The 20,302-nt window shown below is 35.3% G+C and overlaps 2 protein-coding genes across 2 annotated transcripts; one reads left to right on the top strand and one right to left on the bottom strand.

Moving 5' to 3' along the window:
- Positions 1-2,533: 2,533 nt before the first annotated feature.
- On the bottom strand, positions 2,534-4,458 carry LOC133336824 (vacuolar protein sorting-associated protein 33A). Its single transcript, XM_061545102.1, has 3 exons — positions 3,187-4,458; positions 2,997-3,128; positions 2,534-2,938 (listed from the first exon to the last, which is right to left on the bottom strand). The coding sequence occupies exons 1-3, from the start codon at positions 4,450-4,452 to the stop codon at positions 2,534-2,536; spliced, it is 1,803 nt and encodes a 600-aa protein (XP_061401086.1). The 5' UTR covers positions 4,453-4,458.
- A 1,083-nt stretch (positions 4,459-5,541) lies between these two features.
- On the top strand, positions 5,542-18,974 carry LOC133336831 (gamma-tubulin complex component 2 homolog). The gene is made up of 12 exons (XM_061545110.1): positions 5,542-5,662; positions 5,855-6,007; positions 6,081-6,231; positions 6,292-6,843; positions 7,848-7,976; positions 8,037-8,290; positions 8,355-8,845; positions 10,836-11,007; positions 11,098-11,272; positions 11,339-11,485; positions 11,795-11,899; positions 18,718-18,974. The coding sequence occupies exons 1-12, from the start codon at positions 5,595-5,597 to the stop codon at positions 18,952-18,954; spliced, it is 2,634 nt and encodes an 877-aa protein (XP_061401094.1). The 5' UTR covers positions 5,542-5,594; the 3' UTR covers positions 18,955-18,974.
- Positions 18,975-20,302: the final 1,328 nt, after the last annotated feature.

Below are 20,302 nucleotides of genomic sequence, written 5' to 3'. Positions count from 1 at the left end.
TCACTCACACACACATATACACTCACTTCTCCATTATCCACTCCACATCTTCACTCCTCCCTATGCACCACGTACATTTACCAACACGAAAAGAAAACAAAACAAAAAAATGGAACACAATTTTTTTATCATAACTACCCCATCACCGCCAGAACACCAACCACCACCCCCCAATCACGAACATTTAAATAGTTATACATACATATATACACACAAATCCCGCCTCCATCACTCAACTCTCAACCAGAACACCACTAACATTTGTCAATAACAGAAGAAGAAGAAAAACAAATGAAAAAAGTTTTGATAATCCAAAATAATAATAATTATTATTAAATACATATACATATAACAAAACACTGTAAGATTCTCGCAAATTTTTTGCAAGATATCAACAAATAATAATAAAGAAAATTCAACAATTTATATAAGGATCGCTTATGGAGGAGGAGTAGGAGCATGAAGAGAGCAAGAAGATTAAGAAGAATGGTTATAATGATACATAAATAATATACATGCATATACATATATAATAATATGATAATTAAATAATTAATATATATAATAATAACAATAATAATATTTAATAATTAACGCAAATTATTATAAAATAATTTATTTTTAAGTTAAATAAAAAAATAACAAAAAAATAAAAATAAACGCGTTATAAAAATATTTCATATTACATTTTCTTTTGTTTCAGACAAGGCTATTTTCAGTTTTACCTTAGATGAAGTGAGAGTCATTTTAAAATGGAAGGGTAAATGCTGGCATGGTACTTACAAATATTTTTGATATGTGATTCACATTCAGATTTCCAGACAAATCCGCCACTAATGGTAAATCCTACCGCCCGATTTCTCTTCTTTCACTAGTAACCAAGGCTTTAGAGTCTCCAATTCAAGAATGTCCCTACAAAAATTCAAGTGAAAATCTCAAGAACTCTTGAAAATATAGCCGATTTATTACGCGTTTTCTCTTTTGCGAATGGCGGGCACGATAACTCAAAAACTAATAACCCAATCGATTCCAAATTTTTACACGTTTCTCGGTGAGTGTATAGCTATCGTATGAACTAGGATAAGGCCAATCGGTGAAGATCTTCCTTATTTTTTAACTTGGTTTTTGGTCAAAAATCAGCGATTTTCCAAAAATATGTTTTCAAAGGTCCGCCATTTTGTTAATTTTAGAGCGATGTCAATAACCCTAGTTCATACGAGAGCTAGACATGTACTCTTTCTAACACCGTTGGAATTTTCGGATTCCGATGTTCCAGTGAGGAGTTATCATGCCCGCAATCAAAAATAAGGACTTTTCTTTAATTACAAAAAACAATAACAACAATTTTTTGTAAATTATTTTTCTTCTGTTTTAAATCTTGAAATATATATATGTGCAAATTTACAAACCTTAACAAGCATTGGTATTGATTTACCAGCCCATTGAAAAAATTAAAATCGAGAATGGGTGGGGTTTCCTTAACAGGCGGCAGGCCTTCGTTGTGTTCCGTGACCAAAAAAATCAAGGCGAGACAGTGTCCTATCTCCCATTTTGTTCAACATGTATCTCCCCATTTCTCCACCAGATATCTCAGTGGTGTCGTACGCCGGTGACTGCGATTATTTCGACCGGCGTTAACATTGACGACGTAAATGAAAAGATTTCCAATTATTTAGCCACCATCACCAACTTCTTCCAGGAGCGCAATCTAAAATTATCCACTGCAAAGTCCACTGTGTCACTTTTCACTTCCTGGACGCGAGAACTCAATTTAGAATTAGACATTTCCATTGAAGATAGACACATCCCCACCATCCATAATCCGAAAATCCTTGGGGTGATCTTCGATAATCCCCTTCATTTCTCGCATTCTGAAAGCTTTGGCTGGCACCTCCTGGGGCAAGGATAAAGAAACGTTGGTAACAACATATAAGGCCATATGTCGTTCCATCCTTAATTATGCTAATTCCGTCCCGATTTTTTTTACAATGGAGATCCTTGCAAACAACACAAAATAATTCACTCCGGTAGTGTTGGTGGTCGTCGAAATCATTGCCGATTGTAGTTGTAGTCGAACGTTATTTCCTGAAAAAATAATAATAAAAAAAACAGAAGAGGGAAGCCCGAGAAACTGTTTCAGCTCTACTGTCTATTGGAAGATTTGTTGGCTCGGGCCATTGAGTGACGTCTTGGATGCCGATAGCACTTGAAATCCTTACAAATGTGTCATATAGGGTTCATGAAACTACTCCATAATGAACATTAAAAAATAATATCGCATTGCGAGAATGCTCCCATAAATGCAATAGCTCAAGACCCCTGTTAAATAAATTTAAAACGTTTTGTGTTACACATCTTGTGCAGTAGCTAGTTTGTTTTTTTATTTACATTCACAATAATATATGTATATTCGCGTATATTGTTGGTACTTTATTTTCTTTATAATAAACTTATATTTAATACTTCATTGTAAATCTAGAAATACAACGGTGTCATATTTGGGTTTTCTTTGTTCTTCTTTCTCATCATACTCTCATTGTAACAGACTTTCTAAAAAGGAATTTTTATTAATTATTTTTGTTGTGGCTATAACGAATTCCACATTGTTATCTTCGTCTTGGGCGAGAAAACGTAAAGCGGCAATTTCGGCAAATGTACAACCGCCAACAATGAAGACCAGCACCACACGTGGAATGTTTAATGAAGAACCTTCACTAGGAGTCGAAGAATGCCGCCCGCCTATACCAATTAAAGGTGCTTGGAAATCTTCAAATGTTGGACCGGGCAAATTGTTAATTTGACTTTTCAGCGATTGCCAACCCAGCGGTTTTAGAGATTGTTCAACAATGCGGGCAATAAGCGGAGCATAAAAGCTATGCACATAGCTAATGTCTTTGGGATTGACTTCAATAACTTCATCGACAGTGAGATTTAATGTCTATGAAAATAACAGTCACCACATTACATTAATTCCTTATTAGCTTCATAATACCTACCTTTCTCAGAACGGCATAGGCACGTGACTCCGATTGTGTGTAAAGGACCCCAGCCTTTTCCAAATTGCTTATTTTCAGCAGAACCTCAATGCCATACACATGCACCAATTCACGTTTGTAATAAGTCAGGACCTAATAAAAGGTTTTGGTCAATATTCATATAATATTAACTGGTTACTCCAACATTTACCTTTTCCTTAAAACCCGATGCCGCTGCACACTGTATACAAATCAGTCGCAGAACCTTTTTCAAATCTGCCTTCTTTGCCATTAAATCCTCAATGTAACCACTGGGCTTATCGATATCTTCACACATCATAAACTCCTGTTCGGCCGCCAAGTCATCCGTAAATTCAAATGCATCCAATTGTTTGCGAATATTCTCAGCTATGGTTGTATGATTTGCCACCGATTGTTTTTGTGCCAATAAGGCGGGTAATTTATCCACCAACCGCTTCATTTCTTGGACTGAATTTTCTTGGGCACTGGCATTCATGGCGGCACTGATATCTTTCGCACTGCGTGATAATATTTTACCAATTTCATTAAAGTTTTTATTGCGCAATTCCGGATACAATGTCTCGCCAGAGTTCAATATGATTGTTTTCTTATCCGATGTCATGTGGGCTGGCGAGCCATCTCGTTCGTTACTTTTAGCAAACAGATCCGCTGGCAGCGTTAATTGATTCTGCCGCACGCCATAGAATTCATCAATCAACCCTTCGTACGTGAGCTGTGTTGCAAATGCACTTAGCAGATCTATCTGTCGATCCAATAAAATAATCTGATCTATTGTTCCCCGCTCACCGGTAGACAGTAACTTTTCTTCGGCACCCAGTTTTTTTGCCCGCTCCCAAACACCTTGAGCCATGGTACCTTTGCCATAGATTTTCGGTATACGTCCATAAATGCGTTGCAATTGCACAAGACCAACAGCGGCTTGATACAGCGCCGTCGGATCGCCATCTATGGCGACATCTCTAAATGCCATAGGATTTTCCATGGAAATCACATCATTATCCATGGGATAGAAATTCCATGAAAGTTCTTCGACCATGCCAAAACTGCCATAGACACCTTTCTGCTCCAAATGTTTTTCGCACAGACATGAGCGTCTTGGTACAAAGAAAATGTGGAATACCCGATTCTTGTCAGAGTTCTTAAGCACCTGCCCGGCTATGTCATCCATTATGCTGACCAATGGTCTCACTAGATAAATAATGTTCATATAATCCTTGGGCATACGTGTTTCCTTTTCCAGCTTGAGTAATTTAATGCCACGTTCAGAGAATAGACTGGGTGGTGCCACCAAACCCAATGGTCCCAACAATACATCGTCCAGTACGATAGCTTTTGTACCTTCGAGTTTGTCCAATAAAAGCTCGAGCTGCTGACAAGATGATTCCTGCAGCAGTTGTAAATTGACCCGTCTCTGACTTTGCAGATAAGAGAACATCTTCGTGTTTTTGTGGGAGGAACTTGGTTCCGTTTAGAAAACAAAGAAATGAGTAATCTAATTGAAAAACGTTCCACATGCTACGAATAGGGGTAGGCAGAAGAGAATGGTTGATAAAAACCCAGATGGAAACAAAATGGAGCTATAACCCTCTATTTACGAATGAGGAATAAGTATAGTGGCGATATTATGCTTGTTTAGAACGAGACATGGAAGAAGTGTTAAACATCTGATAATATTGCGGATTATGTGAAATTGATGACCGGATCTTCGGATACTTCCATAAAGGTCGCGAATCGATTTGAAATGTTTACCATAACTAGTTCTAGGGACCCTGACAAAAACGATACTCTTTTCGACTTGCGGAAATCCCCAACTCCCGAGATAGGGACCTACAATTTATTTAGTCAATTACATTCTAATTAGAAGGATATCCTGTCACGTAGCCCAGCATTCTATTTAATAGGAAATTCAGTGAAGTAGCCGGTTTTGTAATCTGTCCATAGGAGTATGTCTATAAAGGGTACCTGTGGAAATTTGTAAGTACTATAAGAGAAAGTATGACTTCTCTAAAAAATAATTAAGCTTCAAATTGATAATCTTATTCCATGAGTGAATTTAAGAACACATGGATAATCAAGAGTCTCTGCGAAACGCTGAAGGACCATTCCTCATGATTTTTATGAATTTCCGCAAGACAAAAATTATATCGCTGTTAGCAGGGCCAATAGGACTATTTGAGGCAAACAATTCAAAACGATACTCAATCAGACACTGTGAAAAAATCTCTTAACTCGATCATTGCGGAGCTTCTTAAGGTTGTTCTAAAACCGGATATGAGATTCGTCGATTAGTCGACTCTTCTAACCCTATGTATTATCAGCTGATTTCCATTTCTTTCATTTCACTTTCTACACAATGTTTTTCGCTCTTTTTGCATTACACACATTCGTAAACAATAATTTTCTCGGCCATTTTTGTTTGGATCTGCTATACTCTGTCTCTCTTCTCCCAGTATTTTTGGAACGATTTTAGTTTAGTGTTTTTTTTTGCAATTTTCTTAATTGTTGTTGTGTCGAAAAAGGGGAAAAAATAATTAACAGTTAATAAACAAACAAAATATTAAGCTGAATTTTGGAATAATGAATGAAGGCACCATGACAAAGGATCCAACAAGAGAGACCCTGAAAAAACTAATTGAACACTCAAAGTAAGTTCGCCAGCAACATTAAGTGGCCAGTCAACACAAGCAGATGGTCCGCAGATTTAGAAATTTGCAAAAGAATAGAAAAAAACTTGGAGTTGTGTGTGTGTGTATTGTTTGGGGTGGTGGATGGATGCCATCATATAGCGCGTTAAATTAGCATATTAATAAAGTTTTGAATTTGTTTTCCGATTACAGTGCAACATTTAGCGTGGACGATGTACTGAGAGAGTTTCGCATTACCAAGGAGAAACGCAACAATCGAAAATTGTTGAAAATTTTGGAAGTCATATCAAAAAATCAGCCAAAGCAGACGGAGAATTTAGTTGAGGCAGCCAAGCTATTAGAGAAGTATTGGAATTTTTAATGTTTTTATTGTTGCTTTGTTATTAAGGGTTTACTTTGGTTCCCTTTTGTGCTACAGGAAAGATCCCTTTTATTGTCTGTTGCAATTTTTGAATCATTATTCGGAAACCAACATCATGCAGACTATGCGTAAAAAGGATTTATCCACATCGACTCCAATGTTGGTCAAAACAATGTTTGAAAATGGCACAGCAGATAATGTTTCTGATGTAAGTATTTACATGAATACAAATCTGGATTTCAATTGTATTTTTTTAATTTGGTTACAGCTCAAAGGACGTTTGGTCCAAGCAGCCTGTGGCAGCAGTTTAAGCCGTACTGGTCAGAATAACAACTCAATCATAAGTGCCGGCCTCTTGTGTACAACACCAATACCATCGGGGCTATCCGCAATGGGTGGTGGCTGCAATTTATTTCCCTCATCGACAAAAAGCAATAGCCGCATTGATGCCCTATGGGATTTTCAAAATATCGAAAATATTCAATTTCAACAGAGCAATATTGCTGCCATACCCATTAGTAGTCAAGAGAATTTACTACTTTATGATCTGATTTATTGCCTAACCGGAATGCGTGGCTCGTATATAACACCAGAATTGGATACACTACGTGATGGTAACTTGCAGGGAGCTTTTTCGATGAAATTTAAAATTTCCGAACAAATTCATAGTTCGTTGCGTGATATTGCTCAGGAAATTTTACCAATGGCATCACATTACACATGCATCCAACAATTCATACAGAAGGCCACATTCTCGAATTGCAGTCAAGTGTTGCAGGCGTTAAGTGAAGCATTAAATAATTTAATACATGATTATTATGTGAGTTTAACAAGATTATGTTTATATATGACGTTTTATGGAATCTTTTGGACGATCTATGATCTTTTAATACTGCTAATATTCTTCCGTCTTTAGAGGGCCTTTTTAAAATCGTCATTATGTAGAAAATTTATTGAGAGTCCTATACAGACGATTTTTCAATGTGATTTCTATAGATCTTTTGAAAGAGATTTTTACTTAAAATTACTTCAGACTATATAAGGCGACCTGTTGATAGGCCTTCGGACTATAAAACACGGTATTCTGGTAGGTCGTAGACTATACATTGAAACGTTTAAACATATAATGCCATTTGTCTTCGAAGGACATTGGAAATATCTTTTGTGTACATATAGAAATCCCTTGAAAGGACATATTTTGTGAAGACTGCTGCCCATAGATACATTTTTGATAAGTTTTGTTTAAATGTCGGCCGTCTACAATATCATTTAAAGTTTAAATACCTGTTCTGTCTTCAAAATATAATTAACAACGTTAATATCCGTTAAAATGTCTTCATACTATATAAGACACTTGGAAATATCATCTGAGAGGCTGCAGAATACGATATTCCGGTATTTGTCTGAAGGAACGTTGGAAAGTTATTTTCTTAATATGATACTCTTGAAATGGCTATACAAGATATTTAGAATGATTTCATGTCCATAGAAAATTCTTTAAATTATCATGTTCGTAGGAGATCATTCGATAGGGTTTCTATCTAATTCAATGATCTTCTATCTAGATACGAGTAGAAGCTTAAACAATGCCTTTAGAAAATTTTTAGTTTATATCCTTCTTCTATAAACTAAAAATTTTCTAAAGGCCTCCTCTTCATAGAATATGGGGTGTCTGTCTTTATAAGGCTCTTTACAGAAGAATATAGACGTTTGCAAGACTATTAGAAGTCGTTTTATTTATGGAGGATCCATTGAAGGTCTTCCTCCCATCTTCTGAAAACATTTCCGAGTATCTCTAGAAAATCGTTTTTGTTTTCACTCCAGCTCCTACTGGCACAATTGGAATCTGAGTTAAATGCTGGAAATTTGACTTTACACAAAATGTTGTTCTATGTGCGACCAACATTGAATACCATGGAGGTATTGGCAGGAGCGGTGACACTTATAGTCGCTGTGAGTATTATTGAAAAAAATCTCTTAAATCAAATTTATTAATTTTTTGATACAAAACAGAATGAACTGCGCGGAGGGCAAGCCCTTACATTGTTATTCAATAAAATTAGTGCCCTTACTGGCGATGAAGAATCACAAAAATTCCTCATACAATTAACGCAAAGAGCTGCAATGCCATATATGAATATTTTACAATTATGGATACAAAAGGGAGTCATCAACGACCCGCAACAAGAATTTTTGGTTGAGGATAATGAAGTCGTGAGACGTGAAGATCTACCAGAACACTATTCAGCAGATTATTGGGAAAAGCGGTAAGAAAAAAATGTTTCTCTTCAAACTACATTTCCCTATTTTGTTTTGCTTTATTACTTTCAGTTACACCATACGCCGTGAACGTATACCATGTTTTTTGGATAAGGTCTCTGACATTATTTTACGCACCGGCAAATACTTAAATGTTATTCGCCAGTGTGGAAAGAAAGTCACACCGCCACAAACAATGAATCTGCAATTCTCACCGACAAATCAAAATCATATTACTGTCATCCAGAATGCCTATCGTTTCGCTTCGAAAAACCTATTGGAAGTTTTACTCAAAGAAAATGATTTAATGGGTCATTTGATGTCGGTTAAACGTTATTTGCTATTGCATCAGGGCGATTTTATAACACAATTTATGGATGCCTGTGAAGATGAATTAGCGAAAAACGTTGACAAAGTCCTACCGATGACATTGGAAAATCTTTTGGGTTTAACTTTACGTTTGTCATCGGCTAAACATGATCCCTATAAAGATGATGTACACTGTGAACTGTTGACATATGATTTGGTAACACAAATGTCGAAAATTATGAATAATGAAGAAGGTGAGTTGGGAAGTGGATTGAGGGTTTAATGGGGTATTAATTGGGATATAGAAGGGTACCTTCATATAAACTAATTTATGAAGGTATATTTAATTGGTATGGTTTTTTATTACGGCCCATATTTCTTTCAAAAAAGCGAACCACATATGGTTCTATGCACCAGATTCACTCGAACTAAGACTTCGACCAGAGGCTGCTAACTCAACGACTTGAAGTACGTGGAATTTATTGGAATCTAACACTACATATTGTTGATCCTGCACAGCAACAAGATCAGCGAAATTGTGGAGTTTATGAATCGAAGATTAAATATAGTCGCTGCGATACAAGAAAGGGGGTCTTGTATTCTTTCGTTCTGTCCAGTACAGAACTATTTCGTTTGAGCTAGGCTGTACTGACTCATATATTAAACGTATGGGGATAATCGGTAATCGCACTTTTAGAATGTAATAACCGACTGGTACTAGGGTTGTGGTCATCATGAGTTATGGCATTTCGTCCTAGGTAACGACTAGAGGAGTACAGCCCTTGTCGATCAAATTGATAGCTCAACATTTTGTACGGTGATTGAGAATGCCCCCACAAGGATAAGGGGAGATTGACACAGCTCGCCCAACATCACCCGGTCGTAACATGGCTCCTCCTATCATCGTCTTCCTTAATAGACCACCCGACTTTATAACATTTGAAGCTCGTACTTGGACCTTGGGGTTGGTAAGGGTTTTCCCAGAAATTCACCACCACTGATACCGCACTCTATATACCTTCTGGTCGAAGACCCGATGTAAGACCAGAGTTCCCATCATAGGCCACGAACGTGAGGAGCTTCGTCGTTCGACTCTTAAAGAGCGAATGATGAGGCAACTTGCTCTTGAAGTCAACAGGTAATATGAATCAATGCAACATTGTGACCGGTACAAGTAAATTGTGGGCAATAGTTAATTCACTCTCGAACCTTGGAAAGAAGAACGGCTGTCATATTTAAAGACTATTATTTTGTTCGGCAGTTTATAGAGCAACCGGAGAGTGACAGGGTGAAAAGGAGTTTGCAAAATCGGATAAGAGCTCTTCAGTCGAAGAGGGACCACCAAAATTTACGAAGGAAGATGTTACCAATAACTTTAAGTCTTCCAAAACGTTAGACCCGGACGGAATTTCTGTGGCAATGCTTAAGCAATTGGATGAATACGGAGTTGAGTACCTAACATCAGCTCTTAATTGACAGGACGAAAAGGAGTTTGCAACATTGGATAAGAGCTCTTCAGTCCAAGAGGGACCACCACAATTTACGAAGGAAGATGTTACCAAGAACTCTAAGTCTTCCAAAACCTTAGACCCGGACGGAATCTCTATGGTAATGCTAGTGGATGAACACGGATTCCTAAAATCAGCCCTTAATTTGTTGTTAGCCTCTCACGTAGCTCCTAAAGCCTGGAAATAAGGAAATATGGTCCCGCTACTGAAGCCAACAGAGAGGTCACCAGAGGTGAATCGTTTAGGCCGATTTCACTCCTGTTGGCAAAAGCAAAGAAACTTGAGGCGCAACTCCTCCCAACGATGAAAAGCAAAACCACATGGATTCTTAAAATGGAATGTCCTATAACAGTTTTGCCGCCATTATCACCGTGCACCCGAACAGTCATGTTGACTCTTTCTCTATATAAGGCCTACGATACCGTTAATCATGCCAAACTGTTCGAGGACGTAGATAAGCCTAACCTCCTCGTGTTTGAAACGTTTGATAATCAACAATATGTGTGGACGCCAGTCAGTTGCAACAACATGTCTCCAATTTATTTTTCGAATTTTATCTGGTTTACATCTTTCTTTTTTACTTGTTGTTAGTAAGGAAAAGCTTCACATTTAATATGTTTGTATTTTGTAATGCCTTTTTTTCTGTTTTCATTTATGTATTCAATATAAAAATACTCAATATTTTATTCAAAAATATATTCAATACAATTTCATTTACCGCCATAACCTCTTCTAGAATATTGGCAAACTCATGACCGCTTAGACTTAAATGGCCTGGAGTGTTTTGCATTTCGTTATGAAGTCAAGTGGCCTGTCTCATTGGTATTAAATCACATTGCGATTTCCAAATATCAAATGCTGTTTCGGCAACTGTTCTATTGTAAGCATGTTGAGAGGCAATTGTGCAAGTAAGTACTCAGCGACAATAATTATTATTATTCATTCACACATACTCAATGTAACAACCCTTTGCCGTTTCATTTTTTTTGCCATCATAGAATTTGGAAAGAGAATTCTATTGCTAAAAAGTTTTCACCGCAGGCGGCCGAACTTTATCGTTCAGCATTTACATTGCGACAACGGATGATGAATGCTGTACAAAATCTTGAATATTATATGATGATTGAAGTTATTGAACCAAATTGGCATATATTTATACAGAAAATGAGTAAGGTGGGTAACATTTTGATTTAACAATTTATATTTCCGCTCGAAAACTCATTTGTTATGTATATTTAGGTTGAAAATGTCGATGAAGTATTAACGTTTCACCAGGACTTCCTCGATTCCTGTTTGAAAAATTGTATGCTCACTGATGCACCATCTTTAAATCGTTCCATTTTTAAAATGTGCAACATTTGTTTGAAATTCTGTGAATTTATACAGGTAAGTGAGAAATAGACAACATAAATATTTTGTTTGAGAAATATTTTTTCATTTATTTGTTAATGTGTTCTTTAATTTATTTGTGAAAAAACAAGCACATTTCTATTCAAATGTGATTTTATGTTGTTGTTAATTTCTTTGAAACTTTGTCTCCTCACAGTATTTGAATTTAATAAGAAATTTTCTTCCTTTTTAATTCCCGTTTTTTGTAATTGTTTTAAATAATCAAAAAACAACAATTTTGTTTGTAATTTTAATTCACCTTCCCCACAACAACCTTGCGATCGCCTAAATAATAAATAAAAAAAGAAATCGCAACGTTTCTTCCTTGATGCCGAGCTTACTTCGATGATGTGCGACAGTAATGATGAGGATAATTCTGAGTCTGATTACGAATTTGCTAGTCACAAACAGGTATTTGTGGTACACAAAAAATAACGCATCACATTATAACAAAAAATATTAAAAACTTTTCTGTTTGTTAAAAAAAAATATTGCACAAATTAAATAGATTTTTTCTAATTTTTTTTTTAAACAACTTACTAATTTTTACACAAATTGCATGTATATAATGCGTAAACACACAATTACACAATTCTATTTTTTATTTTCTCTATGTTAAATTAATAATTTATAATGAAAGTCAATTGAAAGATTTTATTATCCAATTGATGAATGATGAAGAAAAAAATTTAGTATCAAGAAAATTTGAAATCACTGGCTCTAGTAGGAAAATCCAGATTTCAAAATTTTTATGGACCAACTGTCCTCAAAAACACCGAAACTCGAATTTTGACTACAAAACAAATAACGTTACTCGTAACCCGTAAGTAGGTTGTCCAAGGAAATATTATGAGAGGAAATGTAAAAATTAGAGAAGACGAAATGGTGGGCTTGAGTTTTCTTTAGGATATAAACCACCAAAAATATAATTTTTTCAGCATTGATTAAAAATAAAAAAGTGACATATGAACAAAAAAAAATGTTGTGCGGTATATCCAGTATGTTGTGATCGCCTGTAAGAGTCATTGTATTATTTCTTTTACTTATTAATAACTCTAACGAGTATAACCGAATCATTCTTGGAACCTTTTAAAGAAGTAGTTGGTATCGTACTGACAGCAAAAATTAAACATTTAAACAGCAGTCATATCGCGTTTTTTGCAACTATTTTGGGACTATATGACATTTGAGATGGTCAGATGAGCCCCTAGATTTTGGTAAAGATTTCTATGTTCAACAGTATCTCTTAATTGGAAGAAACCTTTATTATGAAGTCATCTGATATACTTGAAATAAAAATTTAGGGAACATACCAATAAGTTTACCTATACCGACATTTATACAAACCGATTATGGTTCTAAATATTGGTCCTAGACCTCTGTTTCTTTGGAACATTATGTTCTAGTTTTTTTTCGTATCTTCCGCAGATGAAACGATTACAACAGAGTCTTAGAACCAAACCCAAACACGGAACAAATCTTAAAAAAGGGGGTTATATGGGGACGACCCCAAAAAGGGGGCAAATATTAAAAATGTTTAGCAGGGAGAGTTGTTACCATATACGACTACAAAATACCAAATTACAGCGAATTCGGTTGAAAAACGCGCTCAGGAACCCCAAAATACCGAAAATTGGGAGTACCCTTATATGAGGGCTATCCGAAAAATGGACCTATATTTATAATTTTTTGTGGAGAGATTTGGTACCTATTAAGAACTCAAAGTACTAAATTACAGCCATTTCGGTGGAAAATACGATCAAAACCCCCAAAATACTGAAAATTATGAGGTACCGTTATATGGGGGCTACCAGTAAAAATTGATTTTTTGTGGAGACATTTAGTACCCAATAAGAACTCAATGTACCTAGTTTCAGCGTATTCGGTTGAAAAACGCGCTCAAGAACCCCAAAATACCGAAAATTTGGGGTACTGTTATATGGGAGATATGCCTAAACGTGGACCGATATAACCCATCTTCGAACTTGACCTGCCTGCAGACAAAAGACAAACCTATGCAAAATTTCAGCACCTTATCTCAATTCCTTCAGAAGATACCGTGATTACAACAGACGGACGGACATGGCTAGATCGTCTTAGAATTTTACCCTGGTCAAGAATTTATATACTTTATAGGGTCGGAAATGAATATTTCAATGAGTTAAATACGGAATGAAAAAAACAGTAAGGAAAGTAGTGAAGTCGGGCTGGGCCGACTATATGATACCCTTCACCACTTTGGGTATATTCTACATATGTATCCTAACAGACGACGCGTTTTTGTTATATATCTATATCTGTACCGATTTCAGGGAAACTTGCCCGAGAGTAATTTATAATACTTCAATACGTTGTGTCAATCTAGACTTAATTCAGTACCAAATACCAAAATGCACCAATTACATAAAATCCGACAAAAATATATATGGGGACTATATCTAAATCTGAAACGATTTTCACGAAACTTAGCACACATCAGTCTAGCCTTAAATCAATACGCTATGACAAATTTCGTGCAAATCGAATGATTTTCAGAGACTTTGATGCACTAATTATTTAAAATCGGATGATTATATATATATATATACGTTTGTAGTTGCTTATAACCATTGTCCGTTATATCCGGACAAGGTGGAAATCAGCGTTATCTTTTTCTTGTACAGAAAAATCATTTAAAAAGTTAAAAAAACTTTTAACGCCGCCGTTATTAGTGTTTTCATCAAAAACAGGGCAAATTATTTTAATCCAAAAATACAAGAGCCGAACCGAGCGAACCGAATCATTATTGGGACCTATTAAAGATGTAGTTGACATCGTACTCTCAGCGAATTTGATATATTTACATAGCAGTCATTTCGCATTTTTTGCTACTATGGACGTGAGTGGTACAAGCAACGTAAAATTGGAGAACACCAATTTCTTCTCTATACATCCAACCACATTCCCAGCTTTGGGGATGCCATCAACGTTTCCTTCTTCCACCGACATGATATGAAATATCCTTCAACAAGTTCTAAACAATTTTTTTTTGGGATTAAACTTCATCCGATGTGTTTTACAATACCATAGTATTATATTGTCGGATCTAGGAAATTTAAATGATTGAAAAGTATTTAACGCCCATACCAGTAGCAGTTGGTTAAGAGATGGTTAGGAATATCTCTGTCGCGGTTGCTTTATAATGTTGCAGATTTATATGCCTGACCTTTTCACTAAACGGGTACAGTTGATCCCAGAATGGTTGGTTGTTGGTTTTACGTAATGCAAAACGTCAGCTGACTCTTTATTTCCAGAGTTTATGACATTGACACACTTTTATAGTGTAATCCTATCAAACTGTAGTTGTAGATTCTTAACTCATATTATAGGGAATATGTCTTTTAGACCATGAATCTCTATGATACCCCAGTTGGGAGCGGCAAATGATGGCTATTCTTTGTTCAACTTTCGAAAATTATCGATTTGTCTCTTCAACACGTTCTGATTTTCCACTTTTCACTGTCATTCTTAACCCCTACCTCTACATTGACTTTATTTGGAGCAGGATGCTGTTCCTCTGTCGACCTTGACCTTTATATATAAAGTTAATCTGTATCTATGATGTCAATAATGCTTTCATTCGAACAGAAAAGACTTCGAAAGGAAATAGAAAAATGTAGCAATATGATAGAATGGGACCTGATGCTGAGCGGCGATGTATGTTCGGAATTATGGTCTGATGATCAAAATTTCGTACTTTTGGTATTCTGTAAGACTACCTCATAACTACCTCACTCAATCATTCGCTATTTTGCACGAAAGCATATTACCCAGCAAACATTTTTTGCCGAATTCGTGCAGAATTCGTACCAATTTTCTGAACAAATTGCCGATTCTGATGCCGAATTCGTTCCGATTTCGGTACAAAAGTTGTATGGACATGGTCACTGAAATCGGAAAGAAATTCGGAAAATTATTAGAGTTTCCATCTGAAATCGGATAAAAATTATTGGGAACTTTTGAGGTAAATTTGGATTTTCTGACAGAAATCGGTCGGAATTCGAAAGAAATTTCTTGTGAAATTCGGAAGAAAATTTAGATTTTCTGACAGAAATCGGACCGAATTCCGATTAAAAACTAAAATTTTTTTGAAAAAAATCAAGGAAAAATAATCCAACTCAAGCACGCTTTTGCTTCGACTGTTGAACAACAACTAAAGATATAAAAGAATGCAAAACACTGATTTTTATTTTGTTTTTGCAAATTTGTTTTCATTTTTTACAACGAATGAGAAAAAGACCGTTTAAAATTTACTTCATATAAACATCACAACAACAACAATAAAACCCACCACCTTTTATTAATAAATGCAACCAAATATGCCAAATAATACTCCCCGTTTGGGATATTTTTTCCGAATTTCTTACGAAAATGTGAGATTTTCGGCAAAATGTACAGGAATATGTGCAGAATATCTAAAGTAGAAGTGTGCAAAAAGAAAATGCTCGGAGAATAAATATATGAAATGACTTACTAAAAGAGAACGCAGAGAACGAGTTCATTGATGCATGTAAACAAGGGCACCATTTCCCATGCATTATTCTAAAGGAAATCTTAAGGAAAATCTGTCTAATTTCTAGGAAAATTTTAGAAAAATCCGCAAATTTCTGAAAAATGATCAGGAAGCTCGGAAAAATTCTGAAATCAGAGCCCCCGGAAAAAATCATGAACGTGTGGACAAAGCCCAAATATGCTGATCATTCTTCAATAGAGTGGTAGGCTCTAAATCAATACTAAAATCAATCTAAGAGGAATCCTAACATTCGCGTCGGTAGTCTGGTAGACAGGAATGTACAAGAAATGTAATTTAAAATCATTACAGAAAGTCCAGAGGACATGCTGCCTAGGTCAATGTTACACACCAACGAGAGATTTGGAGACCCTGTTGACATCCAAATACAATATTAAGCGACCGCCGCAACTTTAAGGCTTATAGCTATGAACGAGTAGATAGATACCGGATACAGTAGACCGTACCAAGTTATTGTACAGGCCAATCGTATCCTCAATAAACATAGGTAGGGACAGATTTCCATTTCAAAGGCATGAAAATCCCCATGAACATGCAGAACAACAACAACATCAAGTGTAAATACAAATGCAGAAACTTTTCACGAAAGTTAGCACACATCACTCTAGTCTTAATTCCGTACGCTGTGTCAAATTTCGTGCAAATCGAAAGATATATAAAGACTTTGGTACACCATTTACATAAAATCGGACGAAAATATATATAGGAGCTATATCTAAATCTGAACCGATTTTCTTCAATTTCAATAGGGTTCGTCCTTGGGCCAAATTTCATCCAAATCGGATCATAAATGCGACCTATACTTTGTTTACAATTTAACATCAACAGACGGACGGACATGCATAAATCGACTCAGAAAGTGATTCTATGCATATTCTCAAAAGGAACCATGTGTATTTCTCGTTTCCTTTTGCCTGTTACAAACGTATTTCACAAAGTCATAATACCCTGTACCACAGTGTGGTGAAGGGTATAAACAGCAGACTGCCAGAAATTCACACAGGACATAACAGCCTGAAGGCCCACATACACGAGCTTGTAGGCGAGGGAAGCAACTGGTGTACAGCGTGTGGAGGTGTAGAGCAGTAGAAAATGGCAGAGGAAATGTTCTAACCTTCCTTATCGTGAAGGTTAGAACATTTCCTCTGCCATTGCCCATCCTTTTCAAGCCTCCGAAAGCAATTCTTAGGAAATGACACCATTCGGGAAATAACCCACCTAAGGAGATTTGAATGAAAAAAACTGAAGGACTTTATAAACAAAATAGAAATTCTAAGTTTTGGGGAACCAATACCAAACATTACTTCTTCTAATTTTCTCAAATCTCTACACCTTTTTCACATGTTATACACAACATGTAAAATTCAATTCGAGAATTCCATTCGTAATTCACAACATATAATTTGTAATTCGAAAATTCCATTTGCAAAACATATCAGTTGTAATTCGAGAATTTCATTAGTAATTCATAAAATACCGTTCAAAATTCATAGAATTCCATTTAAAATTCGTATACTTTCATCTGAAATGCAAAGGATTGCATTTGAAATTAATAGCATTTCATTTGTTATTCAAAATTTTTAATTTTACATTCAAAAAATATTATTAGTAACACACAAAGAATATGTATGAATTTGAAATGAACTATTACGAATTACAACTGAAATATTAGCTCTTAATTACAAGAGAATTCATTGAATTGTAAATAAATTTCTTTGGAGTTCCAATGGAAATATACGAATTACAAATGAAATTCATTAAATTTCAAATGGATTTTTTTTTAAATTTCATATTAAAAGTTTAAAATTACAAATAAAATGTTGTCAATAACATTGACATAGGTGGAGATCTCCTCTTATCTGGATAAATCCAATCGGTGAAGATCTTCCCTTTTTAGAGTTAGTTTTGTGTTCGAAAATAGGCGATTTTCAAAAGAAATTAATAAATAACTTTCCGCCATTTTGTTAATTTTCGAGGGAAGTCAATAACCCAGATAAAGTCAAAATAAACGACTCATATATGTAAAATTACAAGTCTTTAACATAAAGAATACTTATTTGCCAGCCGATTGAAAATCGTCGAAATTAACTATCCAGTACTTTTTTTTATAGTAAAGCTAGTAAAAGGGGAAACATTTCAATATCGCTCTCAGTGTACAACATAAGTTCAGGAATGCAAATCTAGTAAATATGCCAAAATTAGATGGCAATATGTACTTCAAAATCAACATAACAGCCAATCAGAAGTAGGCATTCCTGCTTACCATTTTTATTCAGCCAAATTTCCCGAGTAAAAATTTTACAAAGAGAACGCCATTTTGTTTTGTGCTCTCTTAAATTTGATTCTACGTTTTGTCAGTTTTGTGGGTTCAGGGACGATTTGCGATTAAAATGTTGTAAAACTTGTAAAATTAGTAGATACCTTTAGGTTCTGGAACGGAACTTATTTATTTTTTATCATTTTGAAAATAACAAATACAAATTATCTATTTAATATCTGTAAAACATATGACAACATACAGATTACGTATAAACGTCGTCCATCATTTGTTTTTCTATGTAGCTAATTTAATTTCATTTGTCGTCTCGTAAATACTAAATAAATTGTCTACTAATCCAAAAAATACAACATTTCTCACTTTCCGTTTTCTTTTTTACAGTCTGAGTCTTCGATGGCTCCAACCGATACATTTTCCGAACGCGTCAAACGCTTTGATTTGGAATTTACCGGCCTCCTCATTGGCTTGTTGAAACAAATTAACGATGTGGCATCAGATAATCCATCGGATCGTTTCATAAATTTGGTACATCGAATTAATTTCAATTCATTCTATAACGAACAAATGGATAAATTGTGTGCCAAGGATTCAATGATGGGACATCATAATCATCAATAAATACGAATCAGCGCCCCTCCCCCCACAATTATGATATATATTAATAAGGCAACAACAACAATAAATACATGATGATTATAATTTTATTCGAATGCCATCAATAATAATGATAATTCATACAAAATAATACTCATACAAAAAATATACATACACACATACTTGCCGCCTTTGTCATACATTCATTCATACAAATTGTTGATGATTGCATAGATATTGTAATGAAATCTCATAATATACTATATGTTCACACAGAGCTATATATATATATACATTTATACATACATATGTTTGTGTTTCCCCCTTTTTTGTGCACAAAATAAAATAAAATATTGTTAAAACTTTAATTTTTGAATTTTTTTCTACAATTCCAAAAAATTTCGAACACAAAAAAGAAGTAATTACACATTTTGAAATACAAATGCAGTATGATGGTGACACACATCCAACATTTCACATTTGAATATCCGATTATATGTGTATTTGTTTATCAGCTGGCGCCTTTAATATTGGTGAAATTTAAGGATTATTTTCGCTATAGAGAAGAAAAGTAGATGAAGAGATGTTAGGGGAGATATCGCTGTTACAAACCAGAAGATAATTCTAACAAATTTTGGGGTCCTTAACTAAGTTGGCAGTAACAAATTACCCTCCCATAAGCCTTCCTATCCGTCGCTCCATTGGATTTTCGCTTTATTGATTTTATGTGCAGGGGCCGAACCTTATGAATGTACAGCCAGTCAGAGCGTTACAAATTAATGTACTACGCAGTCTGAAATATTGTTGTTTCGGTTCAATTCAGTATCATGAACCTGCTTCCATGGAAAATGGACAGAGTGGACCCACTACTGAATTCAGGTGAGGAGGACAGCAGTGTTGAATTATAGACACCATCTAATTTTTGTAACGATAAAGCCTGGATGCGTTATTCCTCTCCAATAACCAGGAAATGTATTGCAGATCTCCAAATTGTATACCGTAAGCAGCATAATCAATTATATGCTGTGAAACATAGAATTCTTCAGGGTAGGGTAATATCTACGAATATATTAAATCTCTAGCTTTCCGAAGCATCATTGTCGAATATTCAAATGTTCTCCACGAAATCTATTATACTTTCAGACTGTTTATCAATCACTTGGTCTATGGATATTAGACCGCCAACTATCCATTCTAAGGGTCAGGAACAGGAACTTGTCTACTAGATATACTCATTGGAGAAATATTCAGACTTATCATAACACTACCATGCGAGCTCCAACCGGTGGCTTTTCTACATGCGAAGGCGAAAATTCACCTCTTATCTCAGCATATCGATTTTCTTTCTTATTGCTCCAAATAATTCCAATCC

Source organism: Musca vetustissima, unplaced genomic scaffold, assembly GCF_032173495.1.
Source record: "Musca vetustissima isolate MV318-11 ecotype Yass unplaced genomic scaffold, APGP_CSIRO_Mvet_v1 utg6369, whole genome shotgun sequence".
NCBI lineage: Eukaryota > Metazoa > Arthropoda > Insecta > Diptera > Muscidae > Musca > Musca vetustissima.
This window is presented reverse-complemented; position numbering and strand designations above follow the sequence as displayed.

Bases quoted from the DNA above. Each gene is read 5' to 3' on its own strand.
- LOC133336824 (XM_061545102.1), bottom strand. From the start codon at position 4,452: ATGTTCTCTTATCTGCAAAGTCAGAGACGGGTCAATTTACAACTGCTG. The intron at 3,129-3,186 runs GTAAATGTTGGA...ACCTTTTATTAG, and splicing joins CATCGGGTTTTAAGGAAAAG to GTCCTGACTTATTACAAACG. The intron at 2,939-2,996 runs GTAGGTATTATG...TTATTTTCATAG, and splicing joins CCTATGCCGTTCTGAGAAAG to ACATTAAATCTCACTGTCGA.
- LOC133336831 (XM_061545110.1), top strand. From the start codon at position 5,595: ATGAATGAAGGCACCATGACAAAGGATCCAACAAGAGAGACCCTGAAA. The intron at 8,846-10,835 runs GTGAGTTGGGAA...AACCTCTTCTAG, and splicing joins AATTATGAATAATGAAGAAG to AATATTGGCAAACTCATGAC. The intron at 11,486-11,794 runs GTAAGTGAGAAA...AAATAAAAAAAG, and splicing joins AATTCTGTGAATTTATACAG to AAATCGCAACGTTTCTTCCT.